Genomic DNA, 21,646 nt, shown 5'->3' with positions numbered 1-21,646 from the left:
AATTTATACAACAATGAAACGAGTTAATAAACTATGCTAAACGGCAATAAGCACAAGCAGTAAACTGAAAGGGCCTCAGAATATCTTTCCCCAGTAGCAAATTATGCACGAATCAATTCTCATAATGGCTGGGCATGCTGGAGTTGCCAGATGATAAATCAGGCAGGGAATTTCTAGCCCTACCCAGATCTCATGCTGCCTGAACTTAGGCAACTGTCAGAAAATATTAATAGCCTCCACTCCTTTTATCAAGTTGTTAGTGCAACAGACCCACCTCGGCAGATGGTCCCATTCCCCACATATCCAGGCTTGCAGGTGCAGCGATGTCCCCTGATTGTGTTAGTACAGATTGCATTCTCATCACAATTGTGCTGTCCACTGTCACATTCATCACGCTCTACAAGAAAACAATGCAAGAAAATGTGAAGGAGAGGAAAGGGAGAATAAATTTTCAGCTTGCTGATCTGACATTTCAAAAGCCATTTATAACTAATGACTGAATTGCTACGACAGCTGAACACTACAAAAGAGACATTCAGTGGAGAAATTTGACATCAACTCTTTTCCATTTCAGGTTATGATTTATACCTGGTCATCTCATGTATTTTATATATGGGGAAAGACACTACCTGATAAAAGTATTAGCAAGTAGAACTGAGTTAAAAAAAATGTTGAATTCTGAATTATCTCCAACACATCATGCATCATGTTTGTTCTGATGCTACATGCTACTCACTAGATCAACTCAGAATAGTTGTCTAGGACACATCTTTGTACACTGCATTTGGTCCCTGATCAGAGCTCTTGGATCTCTTTTACCTACCCTTGGGGCATACAGCTTGGTAGAGTGGCCTGAGTTTTAAGTAGCCGTAATATTTTATTAGATTCAATAAATTAGGAAGAAAAATTATGTTTCCTGAAGTTCAGATAGGAGCAATTATGCCAGCAGAGTTGAGAGATGCATCTGGGAAGAGAAACATCTTCTCACTCTATCTGAAGATAAACTTTCCAAAGCTGCCCTCGAAGCTGGCTTAAGATATATCCACCTTTTCTAATGACTTCAGCCATGAATTTTCAATACGAGATACCAGCTTCCATGTTACTTTAAAGACATATTGTATCTAGCAGCTTTAGTTATTTTGCACCCTAATAAAAAAGCAACTGGGGGGGGGGGGGAAGAGGGTATTTAAACTGGAACCATAGAAAGGAAGTTAGGGGAGTTTTATCTATTTGCTTTCCCTTCTGTGATTCTAACCTCCAGTGAATCTCCTTTGCCAAAAAATTGCATTGTCAAAAATGAATTCATTCCTTTCATGACCCATTTTTGGAAGTGTAAATATTGGTGCTGGAAGTCCAACAAGTGGCAAGAAAAACAAATGAAAAAAGCCACCACTCCCTGCATAATACTTTCTTTTCACTAAAGGGACACAAAAAAAGGTGTAACTATTATCTATGTCTTTAATGATGTGCAGTTTTAGTTTAAACCTAAAGCCCAAATCATTATAGGCTTCATTCCTAATAAAGCAAAAATTGCCAATTGTATTTACAACTGGAATAAAACATCCACTTTTTAGTTTATACAGTATTGTATATACGACCCACTTCCATGGACTCAAGGTGGTTTTCAGGAAGCAATACATCATTCCAAATATACATAACTTAACAGAAAAAAATAAGACAATAATCTGTTAACTAGCTAACTACTTAGGCAGCCCTAATACTATTAGCCCCTCAATGGTCTGCAGAACAGCCAAGTTTTAAGCATTTCTTAAAGGCCAGGAGGTAAGGAGTATTCTGTAGCTTGGAAGACAAGGTGTTCCAAAGCATGGGGGCAGCAACTGAAAAGGTGCATTGTAGGCCCCCAGTCTACCTCACCTTATTAGTAAACCTCTATGCCAGAATATATAGGGTGAATCAAATCTTAATGGGAGAGATGGTCCTGCAAGTACCAAGAGCCAAGCCACATAGGGGTTTAAAGGCAATAACTGTTGGAAAATATGGGGTTTCAACCAAGCCTGTCTCTCATGAGCACAAAGGGAGGGGTGGCTTCACTGCGGCCTAGCTTTGCTGCTTTGTGTGGGAGGGGCTTGGAGCACACCTTTTTTCCAGTTTCCCTCAGTTTTCCTTCTCTTCTCCTCATGGCTCTTCAGGGGTAGGAATGAATCTTCTCTCCTCCTCATGGTTTTTGTAGTAACATTTAACAACCCCAACTTTGAATTGGATCCAGAAGCAAATTAGTAACCAGTGCAGCAATCATAACACAGGTTTTACATGGCTAAATCTGCCACTGCTGGTTAGCAGACTGTCCACTGTGTTTTGAACCAACTGAAACTTCCAAGTTGTCTTCAAAGGCAATCTTATGTACAATGTGTCACGGCAGTCTGGACATTAGGTGATCAGGGCATGAACATTGTCATCAGGGCCCCCTGGCCCAAAACAAGTTCTTGGTCTTCATATTCCCTCTGCTGTTCATACTTCTCATTATTTAGCAGCACTTTAAAAAGTAAATGAGGTCAGCAAGCAAATTTTGCTACAAACCTCGTACTGATCAAGAATTAACAATGTAGTATTCCTATAATTAAGCCTATTGCCTTTCAAAATGCATCTGCAGAACAACTGTTATCTCAAAGCTAGAAGTAGTTATTGCTGACTTGCTGTTGAGGCCAGTTCATTCCTAATAGTGGCTCACATTGCTTTGACTTTGATTCAGATTATGAATATCCATTTATTATGTGAATACTGTCAGCTTGGTGAGGATTCAGCAGATAGTAGCAGAGGTTTTAGAATATACATTACACAAGGGCAAGAATAAATGGCTTCATCTTTCCAACTCAGGAAAGAAGATTAAGTGGAGCTAGTAGAACAGGTTTGAAACTGTATATATCAAATGCCTATTATGAAGAAGATAGAATTTTTCTCCCTGGTCACTGTAAGAGCAACGTGACACACCCAAACTGAGGAGTATCAGGAAGAGGGAAGCAGGCTGGATATTTGGAAGCAAGCCTCAAAATTGTACCCCATTGTGGATCAAGTGGCTGTGGGAACTGATGGGATCTTCATTACCAGAGATTGTTAGAGAGAGGCTTAGGGTATCTCTGTCATTAGGTATGATACTGCAACTTGCAGCAAAATGCTACAGCAGACCTCTAAAGGGGAGAGGGAGGTGTCCCATCCAATTGTGTATTATGATTCAATTGCCATAGGAAATTTGGAAGGGTACATTGTGAGATGGCAACTGAAATTATTTTCAGACCTGTAGTGCCAAAAGCCTTATATAAAAATCATGCAATTCACCATCCTCCTGAGGGGACTTGTGGGCACTTAAGCAGCAAATTTCATTTACTTTCCAATCAGCTCTTTTATGTGTGTATCAATGCCCAGTTTAATACAGCAGTTATACATCTGGGGCATTCTACAGTCACGGTCTAGCTGGATTACTTTTCATCAGAGGAAGAAAAGGCCAGCGATCTCCACAACCTAAAACAAACAGCAGGAAAGCAGACAATCTAGTTCAGGCTTTCACCACCCAGTGCAGCAAGTCATGGTGATGTCACTCATCTATTACATGATTTTCTCCCTCATTCTCTAAAAATACCCCCAATCTGGCTCACTGTTTGCTCAATATTATGGCCAAGCCAGGAAATCAAAAGTGCTGACTGCAGGAAATAGTTCCACTTTTCAGTCAAGCTGAGACCCTTATACAGACATGAATAGTTGGAAAAACTATGGAAGCTGGAAGAAAAGTGGGATGCCTTCAATGCTATAGCAATTCTAGTAGCAATAGGGAATAAAAATATTAAAAAGGATCCAAGGACGACCCTTCCAAATTAAGATTGTGCAGATGTCTCCATCCTCTTCCCATCTGCATCACTGATTATTGGGTTTTGGTAAAATACATATGAATAAGCTGATATTGTCAGAACCATGAACTTGTTTTGGATTATTCATTTTGTTAATCAGAACAGCAGGCAATATGCTTTTAAATTACTCATCAGCTCTTCCTTCAAACCTCTTTTGTTAACAAAAAAAGGAATCAACTTCTTTGTTCAAGCCAGGAGGAAAGCCAATAACCAAATGTAGTCACCTGACTCAGTCTTTTCCCCTTTTCCCATCTCTTTCAGGCCCTCCTTTGTCAGACTTCAGACTCTCTTTTGTTAGACTTGACCAGCTCATCTATCCCCCTATTTTTCCAAAGTAGGACTAGTAATATGCTTGCTTCAGGCAGAAATCTCTTACAAAATGATATAGGAAAGCCCACTTCTTCCTTTCTCCCTCCCCCACTTTCTCTCTTCTGGGCTATGCTCTCTTTTTTCCTGCTTTTCATCTCCATCCATAGTTGAAGTCACTCAGAAGAAATGCAGAAAGGGACACCCTTTCTAACAGGTCTTTTTGCTAATTTCAGAGAAAAATCTCTTTGAACCACCTGAAGCCAGGCTTCCAAAGTGGACAGTGTGGTCCTCAGGCAAAGATCTTCCACTGGCTTGGACCTGAAATGCAGTCCTAGATGTTACTGAGTCTTACAGGAGCTGAAGAAAACCCTTCCAGTGCATTGCGTTATTAGACTTTGGAAGCACAGTCTTTCTCTGCCCCTTTAGTAGCTTGGCTGACTCCAGAAGACTCATGATTTCAGTAAGCCAATGGGCAAACTGAGCAAACTCAGCCAATGAGCAGTGGCAAAGCTGTTATTTAGGGACCCTTTCCCCATCTTTCTTTCCCTCTAACTGTTGGAAGATCCACCTAACACTGATCTTTGAGGACCAGAACTCTGAACACACACTGCAAAGGATATGCTTCCCCTCCCCTCTTCAATTATTTCTATTTTATTCTCTATTCCCAACCAGATAAAATGCTCTCCCTTAGCATGTGTGTATGTGTGAGTGAGTGAATCAGTGAGTGAGTGAGTGAATGCTACAGCCAATACATTTCTTTCTCTCTTTGGTGTAGCAGGAAACCTCCAAAGTTCTGGCATTCTTTGATGTGTTTGTCTTTTCCTATAGCTGAGCACTATATAAAGTAAATCATTTCATTAAACTTCCTCCATTTCTCCAATTGTCATTTTCTAAATTCTTGCCTTTCTCCCCCTAGACTGAACGAAGTGCTAAATTCTCACAGATCATTGCTTCTTGTTTAGTTACTTCATATGTTAACTTTATGGTGCCATATTTCCCATATTATTATTTGATTGTATTTATATCATTAGCCTCATATACTAGTTTATAAATTGTTCAATTGTTTATAAATTATAGCTTCATTTTTGGACTTCTGGTGCATACCTGTTTAATAATCTATAGCATAAAGGTCCCAATAGAACTGGTGTTGTGGGAGGCACCAGTCTGTAATACAACACACAAATGCCACCATTGCAAACTTGCATCCCAACCTCTGAATCAAGTATGTAAGTCATAGCATTTGCATGATGATGTCATCACTCATAATTTCTCCCCTTCCTATCAATGCCCTTATGACTATTCTGAAATAGAAGATCCAGAACCTGAGCTATAAGAAGAGACCAATGTCCCACCAAACTCCTTGTTTGTGTTTTCTCAATATTGCAGATTTTGTCTCAAAACCATGTCTTTTCAGATGAAAAGGATTACTGGAGAGCAAAAGCTTGCTCTCAAGCAGTGTTTACTGATTCATGCTAAAACACCAAAAGCTAGAATTTAGATACTGTATGCTGAAAAGAGCACTGGCATTATAAACCTTCATTTTTGGACTGGCAGTGCTGGGAACAATAGCTTCTATCTTGCTCCAGATATCTTGAAAAAAATATTGATATGTATGTATCTGCCACTGAGTGCGTGTAGGTGTGTGTGTATATGATATTTAAGATATATATATATTTAAGATAGTTCTTGATAGAGCTACAAAACATTTATCATTCTAATCCGGTCCCCCTTGCACTACTAACTTCAAGGTGCAATCACTGCACTTTATTTTATGGAGGTCTGCCTTTATCAGTGTCCTAGAAACTGCCAGGAGAGCAGAATGTCATGGCTAAGCTGTTAAAGGGAGGGGTCTGCCCCAAACCTTTTATACATAGTTTAATATGTTGCTACCAAGCCAAGTTCAAGCTGATTGTTTTGACATACAGGATCTGAATACTAGACAGATCACTTTTTCTCTTTGTGAACTAGCCCAGCCATTAGCATCCAGCAGGGCTAATAAGGATGGCAACATTTTTTTGGACATTTTAATTTAGAATGAACACTTGGCCCAGAGGACTTGTTCTTTTTGAATATTTTGCATCACATAATTCAATTAGCAATTTGTCCTTGATTTCAAAACATTCATGAAGCCATCTTCTCATAACCATTTGTTCTTCTGGAATGACTTTCACCTCAGTTTGATCAATATGAATATGAATTCTTGGGCACTCCTTAAAAAGAAAGCATTATGATAACACATCAAGAAAATAATTCTCATGCCACCATAATAACAGTAATGTCTGTATGGAGTGTTGATTTCTGTATAAAACACTTGGAATTTTCACTTGTAAGATCCACCAATTCTTTAAATTTTGAGAAGTTACTTTCCACCCATGCATTGTGATTTGTGTTAGTTTTACACAATCGTGGATGAACATTCACTTGTGCACATACTAAGTGAAACAGGATTATGTCTGCTGACTTTGACTCATCTACAGGGTTTCATACCCATACAATTAGCTGTAAGTATAGTAGGCACTTTGATTCAAAGTCAAAATCACACTGAAGAGTTGATATATGTATAGAAGCCATTTTCTCAGCAGACATGAGAATAAAATCACTGTTTGTTTTTTTAAAAAATACATTTATATAAACAGGATTTTTCCATCCCAGGAGTGCCTAGATTACCCTGGAAGAAACAACATACCAGATAGCAAAAAGGTAGTCATTTAACACGATGGCAAATTTCATGTTTTTATAAAGTCAATGGAGATAGTCCATTGTTCCCCTTTTCTTTCATGCATATTTTGAATGATGCAAGTACTTGGCTACAGGGTTCTATTTCAGGAAGTCTGTTATAAAGCTCATTACATCTACTGTACGTTTGTGAGCAATTATACTTGTCAGTAACTATTCATGCATAATATGGCATTAGAGTTTTATGAGACATTTCTGCAACTGAAGTATGAGTTGATACTTTATGGGATTGTGGCAGTCAAAGTGTTTAACATACTACACAACAATTGGATAAGACTTTTTTTTTAACATAATCTTCTTGCTTCCAATCAATTGCATAAACCTCTCTCTCACACACACAGTCTCTCTGTGTATATATGTGTCTCACAATATTTATATTCAAGTAATAAAGAGCCAGTTTGGTGTAGTGGTTAAGGCAACAGGCTAGAAGCCAGGAGACCATAAGTTTCACAAAGCCAGCTGGGTGACCATGGGCCAGTCACTTTCTCTCAGCCCTAGGGAGGAGGCAATGGCAAACCATTTCTGAAATCTTGTCAAAAATGTCAGGTTCGGTCAGCACGGGGCTTCAGGGAAGCTCGCAGCCAGACCACGCGGAATCCACCGGCGGTAGCTAGCGGGGAAAAGAGGAACTGAAAGCGCCGCTAATTAACGGGCCACCTGCGCCCAGCCAAACAGGAAAACCGCAGCGGAAGCTTTTAACTATAAACTGATAACGGCGCGAGCCAGCAATGAACGGGGCCGCAGGCAGCGAAACAAGATCGCAACGCAGCACAGAACCCGCGGGCTTGCACGTAACGGGGAGGAACCAACCCAGCCGGAGGGGGACTGGCAATCAAGGACAATAGACCCTGACCGATCCTGCCATCATGAACAATCAAGGGGGATTATTGGGGGCCAATAATCCGCAGCTGCAACGTGATCGCGGGGCGGGAAAAAAGCACGGGAAGGGGGGAATATAACAAGTGATGCAATTGTACCAAGCCAGTCCTGGCTTTGCTTGTGACTACTACGTTACGCATGAGTAAACCTTCTTTGTGAACCACACGTGTCACGAGAGTTTCTCTGTCGAACGGGGCAAACCTCACATAAAGCCAGGACTCACCGTTAGCGCTACCCGGTACCACCGAGAAGCATTTCCTTTTCCAATACAGGCATGACCAGCGACGAGGAATCTGTGGGTCAGCTGGAGCACGAGGAACCCAGGCTCGAGGAGGGACGGTCAGAGCCACCCGGGAGCGACGGGACAGCAGCCAGGACCGGGCGCCCTCCAGCCGAGCGGTGGTCGATGGGCGTGAACCAAGGGCCAGACGGTTCAGGCGTCACGATGACCCGAGGTTCAGGGTCCCGGAACCACGAGTGGGACGAGAAGTTCGCCCGACTAGAGGAGAGAGTCGAGCGGCGCCTAGACGCCATGGAGGCGATGCTCCAGACCCTGCTACAGAGAGTGGGACCACCGGCGGTGAGCGAGGGGGCGAGCAACAGGGGTGGCGGTCCGGCACCTCAGCCGGCACCGCCCACGATGCCCCGGTCGGTGGACCGACGGGCGGCAGACGCCCTGAGACTTCGAGGTATCACTGGGAAGTTCTCAGGGGACCCTGAACAGCTGCCGCACTTTTTGACGCACGTTAGGGGGTTCATGCAGAGGGGTGGTCACCTATTCGCTAGGGACGAGGATAAAGTATCCTACGTGGCCGAGCTGCTAGATGGTCAAGCAGCTAGCTGGGTGATCGGACTATACGATGCCAACGCGGCAGAACTACGGAGTTTCCCGGACTTCATGCAGGCGCTCCGGGACAGATTCGAGGACACATTGAGCGCCAAGCGGGCGGAGGACGACATCCTGCAGTTCAGACAGCGGGGCAAGTCGGTATCAGAGTACGCCCTGGAGTTCCGGAGGTTGGCAGAGAAGCTCACGGACTGGCCGGAGTCCCTGAGGGTGAAGTATTTTAAGAGGGGGCTCAATCCAGAGATCCTGGAGCGGGCACTGGGGCGGGACGACCCATCCACAGTGAAAGATTGGATCTGGCTGGCCGGAACGGCGGAATCGGCATGGCGGCAGATCCAACAGAGCGCGAGGCGACGGGACCAGACGAGGGACCAGCTGAGGGAGAGAACCCCCGAGGAAAGGCGGAGCAGTCGGCGGCAGTCCACCGGGGTGCGAGAGGCGACCAGAGCCCCGAACCTGTGCTTCCGGTGCGGAGGCAGAGGCCACCGAGCGGCGCAGTGCCCGACGGAGCGGGAAGGAGCCTCACCACGGCCTGAAGTCAAGCCCCCGCGTGCGACCGGGAAAAGGGCCGGCGACCGACCGCGGAAGGGGGCAGTGGCGGCGGTGACCAAGAAAGGACGCGGGGGGTGGTCGACCCCGGAGACAGCGTCCTCCGGAGAGGACTCGGAGCCGGCGGGAAACGAGGCGCGCTCGCACTGAACGGCGTCCCAGTGCGAGCAGGGGAGTCGAGGCGCGTGGACCCAATAGGAGATGAGGACTGCCCTCCGTTCCGGGTGAGAATACACATCCGGGGGGTGAGATGCGGAGGGGAGGCACAGCTGCGGGTGCTACTGGATTCAGGCTGCACCCACTGCTTGATGCACCCAGCTGTGGTCTCGGGGCTCGGACTACAGCTGAGGCGCCTCCGGGAGCCCATTGCATTCAGCCAGCTAGACGGCACGCTGGCAGGGGGGGGGCCAGCTCAGTATTACACCGAGCCGGTCCAGATGACGATCGGGAGTCACCGGGAAGAACTGAGATTTGTGGTGGTCCCAGTGGCCGACTACGCGGTGGTACTCGGCTTGGCGTGGCTGCGACGACGGAACCCACGGGTCGACTGGACGGCGGAGGCAGTGCGGTTCGGGGTCGACAGACCGGCGAAGTGCGAGAGCAGAGGGGACCGAGCCGTGGAGGCGGGTGCGGCCGCAACCACAGATGGGCAAGTGGAGGGTCCGGGACACCGGGAGACGGGGCGAGAGCAGACGGAGCCTGAGACCCGGCCAGCAACAGCAGCAGCAGCAGCGCCGGGACCCCGGAGACCCGCAACGATCCCGAGGCGTGGGGAGGCAGCGGCGACTGGTGAGACAACCGCAAAGAGAGAGGCCGGGCCCGGGGAACCCACGACGGGCGGCGGAATCCCGAGGCAGTATCGAGACCTGGCGGCAGCGTTCGGGGAGAAGGAGTCCGACCAGCTCCCACCACACCGGCCCAGTGATTGCACCATCGAGTTAGAGCCAGGGGCGACCCTGCCTAAGCCGAAAATGTACTCCCTGTCAAGGAGAGAGATGGGGGCTCTGCGGGAGTTCATAGACAAGAACCTGGCGTGGGGATTCATCCAACCCGCGAAGTCACCATTAGCGGCCCCGGTACTATTCCGGGAGAAGAAGGATGGCTTGCTTCGAATGTGCGTGGACTACCGGGGGCTGAACGCAATCAGCACGGAGTACAAATACCCCCTCCCCCTGATGAAGGACTTGATGTCGCATCTGTCTAAGGGGAGGGTGTTCACAAAACTGGACTTGCGCGAAGCTTACTTCAGAGTCAGGATCCGCGCAAAAGATGAGTGGAAGACAGCGTTCAACACGCCGCTCGGAAGCTACCAGTTTTCCGTGATGCCGTTCGGATTAAAAGGGGCCCCGGGGGTATTTATGCAGCTAATAAATGAGGTGCTGCACGACCTACTCTACCGGGGCGTCCTGGTCTACCTGGACGACATCCTCATCTACACCGAAACCCTGGCGAAGCACGTGAGCCTGGTGCGCACGGTGCTCCAGAGACTGCTGAAGGCACAGCTGTACGTGAAGCTATCGAAATGCGAGTTCCATCGAGAGCAACTAGACTACCTCGGCTACCGAATATCCAGCCGGGGAATTGAAATGGACCCGGCGAAAGTAAAGGATGTCCTGGGCTGGGAAGCGCCGCGAACCCGGAGGCAACTCCAAAGCTTCCTAGGGTTTGCGAACTTCTATAGACAGTTTATCCCGAACTTCGCCCAAATCGCCCTTCCCCTAACCGACCTGCTAAAGACCAAGGACACTGGGAAACCCCCCAAGCCCAGCATGGCACTTGCATGGACTGCAGAATGCCAGGGGGCGTTTGAGGAGCTAAAACGGCGGTTCACAGCGGAGCCGATCCTGCGCCATCCCGACCCAGATCGGCGGTTTATAATCCAAGTAGATGCGTCAGACGTGGCAACGGGGGCAGTCCTGCTCCAGCCCAGCCCGGAGGGGGCCATCCACCCATGCGCCTACGCCTCCCGCAAATTCACCGAGACGGAGAGAAGGTGGATGGTGTGGGAGAAAGAGGCGTACGCAGTCAAGTGGGCACTGGCCACGTGGAGGCATCTACTGGAGGGGGCAGCTGAACCGTTCGAGGTGTGGACGGACCATAAGAACCTCGAGGCCCTGAAGACCCCGCGTAAGCTATCCCCCAAACAGGCGCGGTGGTCCCAATACTTCGGGAGGTTCAGGTTCACACTAAAACACATCCCCGGGAAGCGCAACTTCCTAGCAGATGGACTGTCTCGCATGCCCCAGCACGCCAGCCTACGGGAGAAGATCGTGGACTCCATCATCCCTGCCAGCAGACTGGCTGCAAAGGCGGTGACCCGAAGCCAGACCAAGGGGGAGCGACGGGACGCGGCGCCTGAAGTAAGGCAAGGGTTCGCGGAGGCGGCGGAGCGGGACGCTTGGCTCAAGCAGAACCGAGAGGCGCTAACCAGCCAAGAGGGGTTGTGGTGGCACGAAGGAAAGCTGTACGTGCCCGAGGGTTGCCGACAGGAGGTCATGGAAAGAGCCCACGACAGCCGGAGCGTGGGCATTACGGCTTCGTAAAGACGCTCCACTTAATCCGGCGGCAGTTTTGGTGGCCCACGCTCCGTAAGGACGTGGAGGCGTACTTGGGGGGTTGCCCGGTGTGCACGACGGCGAAAGGGGCCAAAGGCAAACCTAGAGGGCTACTCCAGTCTGTAGCAGAACCCGACGGCCCATGGCAAGAGGTCGCCATGGACTTCATAGTAGAGCTCCCGGAGAGTAAGGGGAAGACCACCATTTGGGTGGTCACGGACTTATTCTCTAAACAAGCGCACTTTGTAGCGTGCCGGCGAGTCCCCACGGCAGAGGGGTTGGCGAGACTGTTCGTGCAACATGTTTACCGGCTCCACGGCGCGCCCCGATGGGTCGTCAGCAATCGGGGCGGCAACTTCATCGCGCGGTTCTGGAGGGAGTTCCTGAAGCGGGTGGGGACGAAACAAGCCCTTTCTTCCGCGGCACATCCGCAGACGGACGGAGCCACGGAACGCCTGAACGGGGGGCTCGAACAGTACCTGCGCTGCTATGTGGGGCACCAACAGGACGATTGGGCGGAGCTACTACCATTCGCGGAAGTGGCATACAACAACGCCGTCCACAAGAGTACCGGGTTCTCTCCGTTCAAAGTAGCCACCGGGAGAGACTTCGTCCCCATGCCGGAGTTGCCTCAGCCGGAATCCCAGATCAACTCCCTGGACGCCTGGTTCGCCCAAATCGACGCGACCCGGCGAGCGGCGCACGCGGCATTGCAAAGAGCCAAAGCCGACTACAAGAAACACGCGGACCGCAAGAGGCTCCCCGAGGAGCAGTGGAAAGTGGGGGACCAGGTGTATCTGTCAACCAAAAACCTAAAGACGCACCAGGCATCGAAAAAACTCAGCCCGAGGTTTGTGGGGCCGTTCCCCATTGCAGAGGTCATCAATCCAGTAACCGTCAGGCTGACGCTCCCAAAAAGCCTCGGGAAGATCCACCCGGTGTTCCATTGCAGCCTGCTAAAGCTGCACCAGCCGGGGAACGCCTGGCACAAGACAGAGAGAGTGCCACCACCCATCATGGTCGGGGGGGAGCAGCATTTCGAGATCAACCAGATACTGGACGCCCGGAGGCACAAGGGGCAGACCCAGCTCCTAGTGCAATGGAAACATTTTCCCAAGTCCCACAGCGAATGGGTGAGTAAAACCCACATAAGGGCACCGGACCTAGTGCGGGACTTTTACAAGAAATACCCCGGGAAGCCGAAATAGAGCCGGGGGGGGAATTGTCTTCAGGGGGGCGGTATGTCAGGTTCGGTCAGCACGGGGCTTCAGGGAAGCACGGGGCTTCAGGGAAGCTCGCAGCCAGACCACGCGGAATCCACCGGCGGTAGCTAGCGGGGAAAAGAGGAACTGAAAGCGCCGCTAATTAACGGGCCACCTGCGCCCAGCCAAACAGGAAAACCGCAGCGGAAGCTTTTAACTATAAACTGATAACGGTGCGAGCCAGCAATGAACGGGGCCGCAGGCAGCGAAACAAGATCGCAACGCAGCACAGAACCTGCGGGCTTGCACGTAACGGGGAGGAACCAACCCAGCCGGAGGGGGACTGGCAATCAAGGACAGTAGACCCTGACCGATCCTGCCATCATGAACAATCAAGGGGGATTATTGGGGGCCAATAATCCGCAGCTGCAACGTGATCGCGGGGCGGGAAAAAAGCGTGGGAAGGGGGGAATATAACAAGTGATGCAATTGTACCAAGCCAGTCCTGGCTTTGCTTGTGACTACTACGTTACGCATGAGTAAACCTTCTTTGTGAACCACACGTGTCACGAGAGTTTCTCTGTCGAACGGGGCAAACCTCACAAAAAAAACTGAAGAAACATGTCCAGGCAATTGCCAGGAGTCAAGAGTGACTTAAAGCCCCCCCCCCAAAATAAAATAAAACAGAGCTTCATGATTTTCAACTGAAATTAGACCAATTAAGTTGAAAAACTGCAAAGCATCAACAAACATACTGCTGACCTCTTCTTAAATCTTCTGCAAATCTTGTATGAATCATGTATTCTACACTAACAATAGTATTTATCTGTCTTCAGAATTGTTAAAAATGAATACCAATGGGAGGGCATGTGAAATAATTCTGCATAATCAAGTGATGTTGTTAGAGGAATTCAACCTGATCTACAATTAGTCATGTATTCTTTCAAAAGATCATCCTAAACTCAAGCACAATGACAAAGCAATCAAAACTTCACCAAAATCTTAGGAAAATTCTAAAGAAAGCCCAAACCAAGTTGGCATAATCCATCGCATTAGCTATGTACAGGGACAGGAAAGGTTTACAGTGTAGAAATGATTGCAACTGAGCCAATCAGGATTAATATGAATAAACTACTTATGATTAAGTATATTGCCGAATAGATAGATAGATAGATAGATAGATAGATAGATAGATAGATAGATAGATAGATAGATAGATAGATCTTATTTTGAATTCAACTGTATAGTCTCCGGAGGTGCATATATCCTGCTCAGTACAAATATAATCCCTACTGAAGAGATTTTTTGGGTAAAGTTGCAGACTATCTTGAGTTGTGTACTGTCATTTTAACAGCTAGTTTCCTATCACAGAGAGGAAGACTATGAGTTAGCTCTCTTATACTGTACACCAAAAGAGATTACTAATGTTCTCAGAGAGGATAGAAATCCCTGTTCGTAAGTGCATGTATAGCTCCAATCCAGCAAGTGGTGTGTGACTGTGCCACCTATAATTGATTGTGAGCTTTTTTTTTCCTTCTCTCTTTGCATATACAGTAGGTAATCCAGGAAGGAAATGTAGGTAGGAAAACAGATGCTGAAACTCTTATCACATTACAGTATATACTATGATTCATATTCCTATAACATTAACATGCATTGAAGAAGAATCTCATGAATTTCTGCTTGGCAGAACTCTATGAAGCTGTACCTACTGCTTACTCAGCACTCCAGAACTTTGGGTGCTAGAACACCACCAAATAACTCCCCACCCTACCTTTCTTGCTAAATCTCTAAAGTGAGGGTGCTTATTTGCAGCCAGACAGGTCTACTTGCAAGCCACACAATTACCTCTTTATTTCTAATCAACTTAAAAGCATTTACTCTTGACTGGATTGTATCCTGATTTTATTTAAACACAAGACACAATCCACAGGACAAGTATGAGTAAGAAGCTGCTTAACCCAAAAATGCCATCACATATATACACACGTGCATACCTATCTGAACTATTCAAGAAGGCAAACATTTAAATATAATTATTACAATCTATATTTTCCAAAAATGTTTCTTCTAATATTCTCCAGGGGACTCTGTGTCTTGATTTGCTCTAATAGTATTGTAATTTAAAATTTAATTTTTAAACAGGGGAAAAAGAGAATAGCAAAGCATGTTTCACTTTTACATTTCTATAATATGTCATCTTATTAGTTGGTTTACTGTAAATTATCTGTCCCATTTTTGCCCCTATAAAAAAAAAAACTAAGCAATTTCTTCTATAATTCTATCCATGCAGCTCCCCCCAAATCAATCTTAAATTGGAAATAAAATATGTGTGTGCATGTACATATATACAGTCTTGCCATTCTATTTTCCTATTTGTAGTCTGCTAGTGTAAAGGAATCTAACAGATAAAATTCACCAAAGTAAATCAAAGAAAAAAAAAACACATTTCCCTCAGAGACCATAAACTATTTTGTACTCAGCTCTTCCCGAACTAGCCTTTAAATATGCAAGAGAGAGGCAAGTATCCCTTCTTTCCCCATACTGTGTGGAAAACTTTTAAATTATTCTGAACCTCGAGATTTATTCTGATGCTCTATTTTATAAAGATCAGTAAAGGTCAGGGCCCTAGCTGAATTTTCATTCCAAACGGCACTTCATCCATTTCTATATTTTGTAATGCCAGTTATAGGTTTCATTCCAGAGTCCTTTTTCAAGTGTTTATTTGCATTTATTCTTTTAGCATACATTTGCAGCATGATGACAGCTTTGCACTAAGATGGCAGCCTCAATACTTATTATTACTGTTAATCAAATTACAACCTTCTGGCTGGTGCCATTCTAAGAAAAACCACCTACATCCAGCTCTCCCAGCTAGAAGCTGGAACAACAATAGAAGTGACTCATGGTCTGCAGTGACGTGATTCTCTCCCACCAGACAGACAGGTCAGCCACTGTGAAGGAGAGGCTGAAGTTCACTGCCACAATGGGTTCAAGTATTGTTGCAGCTGTTTTCAAACTGGGCATAATAACCACCACGTCTTCATGTAGACCAAATGTCACTGTTGCTCGTTCAGGTTTCTGTGAAGTTTTCTAATTTTGTTCTTTTGTGTTTTTAATACAGAAATATTTCTGTGTCTATCTACCTGTCTGTCTGTCTGTCCACCTGCCTGCCTGCCTATTGGTCCTGGAGATGACAGGATGTGAATGCCTAAATGTTATATTGGGCTGAAGGGTGAAATGGCCACCCTGCTGCCCAGTTGGCTCACTCCACAAGCTCCTTGATCTAAATATGGAGACAATTACATTTAAACCTTCACAATGGTCACATAGCTTCCTGGTTCAATTGAGAGTGACTGCCAATTGAGATTGAATATTGGACTTTTTAACATGGTCTGCCCTAGGAGGCTGATGGATTCAAAAGGTTTCCAGATGGCACTTGGGTAGTTTCCCAGAGATTTATCAGGCAGTTCCACTGATCCACTGGTTGCCAGTTGGTAACAGAAGATGACTCTGGTTCTTGACAAGAGCCTCTATCTACTGATCTTGTGCCACTATCAGGGGACTATAGGAAAAAAATCAGCAAAAATGATCTCTGGAATACAAGTGGAGACAGGTGTGAAGTGATTTTGAGCACAGGTACAAGTTGAAGTTAGAGTCTATACTGTGGTAATAAGTGAGACAAAGTCAGCCAGCAGCCTCATTTAAGGGAATTAATTCCCTCTTAGGGAAGGATGAAGGGGTAGACCTGGTTGTTCTGGCTGTTTGGCTCAGATCTGTGCTGAGAAAGCTGCTCAGATTCACCAAAATCTTGATTCTGCATGACTGGGGTTCAGTGTAGTGACTGGAGTAATGTCTGGCCATGTTATGTTGGATTTCTTTTGGACTGTTAACTCTAGTGAAGTGGTTGGGTACTCTCCATCATGATTTGTGTCACCTGTGGGCTCAGCCCATGCTCTTCCTGCCCCTGTACAGAGCTGTGGAGAAGTGACAGTTTGAAATAGGAAGGCTGGATTTACTAACTATTGCCCAATATCCTACCTGAATGTTGGGGATCCAGCCGCAGTACACTAGGACAGGGGGCATGGGACTGAATTACGTAAATTGTTTACACAATCAAACACTAACAATATCATGTTAATATCTTCTGGAATAATTAGATTTTAACTAGCTTCTAGAAGGCTGTTACTGATGGAACTAATCTCGCCCCCAGAGGAGCAGCCACAAAGGTCCGAAGACTTTTTCTTCAATTCAGATGTATTACTACATCTACTAAATTTGTGGAAAGCAGGGAAGGGAGGTTACAGTCCTCTAGATTATCTCATCTCACCTATGATCACAATTTAAAAATGCTCTTGAACTGCTCTTAAACTGTTATGTGGCTTGCCATGTCATAAAACTCCAAGGCAACTTTTTATTTTGATTGTATGCAATAATTAAGAGTTCACCTCTGCTAATTCCGAGAAAACCAATCAGCCTTGAATAGAGAAAACAAATTAATATTTGTGCTCCTATTTGCACTACTTAGCATATGTATAATATATATGCTCTCTTTGCTTAGTTAAGAGCATTGTTGTCATCCTTATCTCCATGTATTTTTCTCCATGTATTTTTATTTATTATTTCAATTGAAAATATTTATAAACTATTACCAGTATCAGGACTTGTTCCCCCATAAATCTAATGTGTATAGTCCATATGGAACTGACTGGCTGATACTATGAGTATGAAAGATGTATTTAATTAGGTTATAAATAATCTCTTTTAGCAGATAGCAAACTTTTTATATCGCAAAATGTGTAATAAAATTGATGTATTTCTCAATTTGTGCTGCATACTTATCTGAAATAAAGAAAGTATACATATATTTTCTTACCTCTTTTTTTTTTTGCAGTATGAAAATTCTTTCAAGTATATCTTAATTTGCAGAAAACAAAATGTGTTGCTTCGCATGTACAACTATAGCAGATACAGATAAATTGTTAGAAATTTCAGTGACTTCTCTTTCTCTCCTGCATGCTAAAATCTATTTTTATTAATTGTTTGTGCTCTGCTATACATATATGTAAACACTGAACATCAAGAGTGCACAGAAGTATTTTTCAGTATTTTTCCCATTCAGATTACAAATGAACAGCAGTCAATAAAGCTGTATTAAAAACACTGAATAGCTCTGCAATTCAAACAAAACATTGAATTTCTTTTATTTGCATACATAAATTTACATGTAATTCCAGCCTCTCCTTCTCATAAAAACACATAATGGCTGTTCAATCCAGACTACATGTAAAATATAAACTTTTTTAGTATGTATATAAATATAAACTACATTGCTTTGGTTGCTAAATGAATTGGATGGGCTAATATTTCATTTTCTACACTGTGTAACAAAATGAAATAAAAAGAACCTTTTTTCAACATATGCAATCATTTACAGTTGCCCTGATAATTACATGGAAAAGAGCTTCTGTATAATGGCCTTCAATCTGTGGCATCCTTACAGCATATATTTAGGCACCAGATTAAGAATGTCCTCCTTATTACTATAAATTCTACTGATGCTCCTTAGCATTGTATTGTCTTGTGGCTTATTTCAGGTTTTTGGTTTTAACTTTGTAAAACTTGTGAAATCATTTGCTAGCTGGACAGTGCATCAATAAAATGAAGTGGTTCTTTCTCTGTCATTTTGATTGGAAGAATCATGTTACTCTACTTAAGTGTTTAGCTCATCCTTCAGGCAAAATCTCTAGCTTACCATGCAATCTGTGTCTCTGTGTCCAATTACCAGCCCAAATATGCCATCTTCTAAAGAGAATACTAGCATAGGAGTATTCTCTGTCAGCGCATTTAATTTGCTCAGGTTCTACTGCGTGGTCATCCTTTTCCAGTATTGAAGATATTGGTATGGTGGTTCATTTTCATCACATGCAACCATATATCTTCACTGCCATCATCATCACTACCACCTCTACTTCCTACTCCTACTCCTCCTCTTCTATCTTCTCACTTTTATGTTCTGCTTCATCCATCAAAGGAAAGCATTCTAAACTTAGTTCCATTATTACTCTGTTCTCTGATTTTTTTGTTTTTGTTCTTTGGTGCTGTTTGTTTTGGTTGACATTGTTTTGTACTCAGGGATTTTGTAAGCATATTTCTTTCTTTGAAATGTTGAAATAAAATTAGCTGCATTCCTCCTTAAATGAAACCTACACCTTTATCTCATAAGCCCATTGCAGATTTTTCCTACACATTATCTTCCACATTTCTCTGTATAATTAACATTTACTCTGAAGTCATCCATGCCTACAGCTGAGAAGTTTCATGTAGTGCTTTGAAATCAGTTAATATTTGGGGTTCATGCAGACATTCATCAAATGTCTGCCTCCTACCCCAAGAGTTTTGTCTAGAATGCTCAATGAGTTCCTATAGTTGTTGTCCCCCCCCCCCACCTTCTATTTAATATTTAGGTGATTGTCTCTATTTCTCTTCATCTCTGTGCCTTGATGAAAAGACATATTATATTACAACTCTTGTTTCTTCAGAAACTTCTGCAGTTAATTTTTTCTTTAATTTTCCTTCACAAACATCATAGTTTGCCACTTTTTTGTTATTCTTTTATGCATTCATGATAGAAATACTTTGGAAATGCATTTCCTTTTTTGAATTAGTATCAATTATCATGTTCATTTATGCATTTATTTTAACCTAAAACATTATAGACATAGAAATATGTTCTTGTTACTTTTCAGTTGCTCAGTCTATAGAACAGAGATGTAATATAGATCACACTGAAGTGAGTCTATACTGTATAACATAGTGCTAACAGTATATTTTCATTTCAGAAGTACAATCTTGTGCATAAAATAACTATCTCTCACAGCCTTACTCACTTTGATGTTCTACTGATGTGTTGGAATATGACATCTATAATTTTAGACAGAATATTATAATTATTGATCTGATCTGATCAGCTCTAAGTAGCGAGTGTTCCTTTCCTTCAATTTTTTATTCATTCATAAAGTATTTTTTAATTTTTCAAATAATCATTATAGTTTAAAAAATAGACATTATGTTTTGTTATATTAATTCTCCCAATAGTCTGTATGAAAAAATGTTTTATTTTTTTCTTCTTCATTCCCCAAATATTACTGTTAGTAGTAGTGCCATCACTGAACAAAAAAGAAGCTAAAGATGTATGTTATCACAAACCTAAAATGCTTTCATTCATTCACCTGAGTAAAAGCACCTGCCTATTAGAACTTTAATAATTTATAAGAAGATTATGACTTTTATCAGCAACTTCTTTACTTTTATAAGCAGGAGCCAGTTTCAGCTAGACTGATCAGATCTACCAGGAGAAGCTGCTGTAACTTTACTTTGGGGAGATTTGGGGGGTTGTGGTGAGAAGATGCTGCTGTTCTGTTGGAGCAGCAATATTGGGGAACAACTTGGATAGAGTAAGAAAGATGACCTTGACAGAGATAGGCCAGATCTGTTACCAAAGCAACAAGGGGAAAAACATGGCTTAAGCCCAAAATAAGAAGCCATGAGCAAGCAACTCAAGCAGACACTTCCTTAATGCACATGAATATAAAGCAGCTGGGGTGGGGGGGAAGAGCATAGTTCTGTTACTGTTAATAAAAGTGGTTTTAGCCTTCTAGTACAGTTGATTTATTGGTATGATCTACATAGTGGAACTGACACAGCCTCCCTGCGGAGATCAAACTAGTTCCCTCTTTGCTGATCTTTCGAAAGCTCTTGAAGACCTAATTGTTTTAGAGAGCCTTCATCTGCTGTTGTTGTTTCTTGTTTTTAAAGTTGTAAGCCACCCAGAGTCTGGTGGAACTGGGGACAGCCTCTAACTTGTAAAATTAAATTAACATTAATTTAGACATGGCAGAAAAAAGATGTTTGTGCCATGTTTTGGTGTAAGTGAAGACATTGACACTTCTGAGGTGACAAAGACTGAATTGCATTCTAAGCTTCCCATTTAATTTGCAAAAGAGAGAGCCTTGTAACTACTAATATAACATAGCCAGAGCCAATACTTTTTGCAGAAAGCATTAATATAGAAACCAATCTAAAAAAAATATTAAAGAGGAACTTGATCTTTTTTTAAAAAAATTAAATAACAGCAACTAGCTCAAACCAATATAAGTTGTAAATAGGAACCATTCAGCCAATTCTGAAATCTGGAAATAGCCTCATTCTTCATACACTGATTCCCTATGCTAGGGGGTAGTCCATGCTAAATCATTCTCAGGTAGGAAGCAGAAATCAGGAAAAACAGCCCTTGCTTTAAAAAAGGTGTTTGATTTTTTTTTTTTTTTTTAAGCTTACAAACATAACCATTCTCCCCAGAAGTATGTACAGTATTCCCCTCATTAGTTTTCACTTGATAAAATGATTGGGCTAAACTTCTGTAGGTAGATGGGCTCCTGTCAGCCCTCCCTGACAGGAAATGCAACTAGATGAGCATATTCTATTTTATTGTAAGGCTATATTAACAGAATCTTGCAAGCCTGAAAGTGCATATCTCCCACCCTCCCTCTTTACTGCCTGATCATTTAGGGCGGGTCCTTCCTACATTTGTTTCTCTGGCCATTATTCTGTTGCAGGCTCCTTTCCTTGCTCTTTTATCTGATTGTTCCCTAGGCGGCATCTCTTCCCCCTCTCCATCTTCCAAGGTCACCCTCACGTTCCATCACA

The 21,646-nt window shown here is 44.0% G+C and overlaps 1 protein-coding gene across 1 annotated transcript in view; it reads right to left on the bottom strand.

Moving 5' to 3' along the window:
- Positions 1–248: 248 nt before the first annotated feature.
- NELL1 (neural EGFL like 1) overlaps positions 249–21,646 on the bottom strand; it is a 351,666-nt gene continuing 330,268 nt past the window's right edge. The window contains exon 14 of the mRNA XM_088145070.1: positions 249–397. Within this exon, the coding sequence (XP_088001196.1) occupies positions 249–397 (149 nt within the window). The remainder of the gene's footprint in view (positions 398–21,646) is intronic.

The sequence above is a fragment of the Python bivittatus genome, unplaced genomic scaffold, assembly GCF_059951505.1.
Source record: "Python bivittatus isolate LINGU-HERP-01145 unplaced genomic scaffold, Pbiv_v1 ctg000480_np1212, whole genome shotgun sequence".
NCBI lineage: Eukaryota > Metazoa > Chordata > Lepidosauria > Squamata > Pythonidae > Python > Python bivittatus.
The sequence above is the reverse complement of the archived record's forward strand: the minus strand, read 5'-3'. Positions and strand labels throughout refer to the sequence as shown.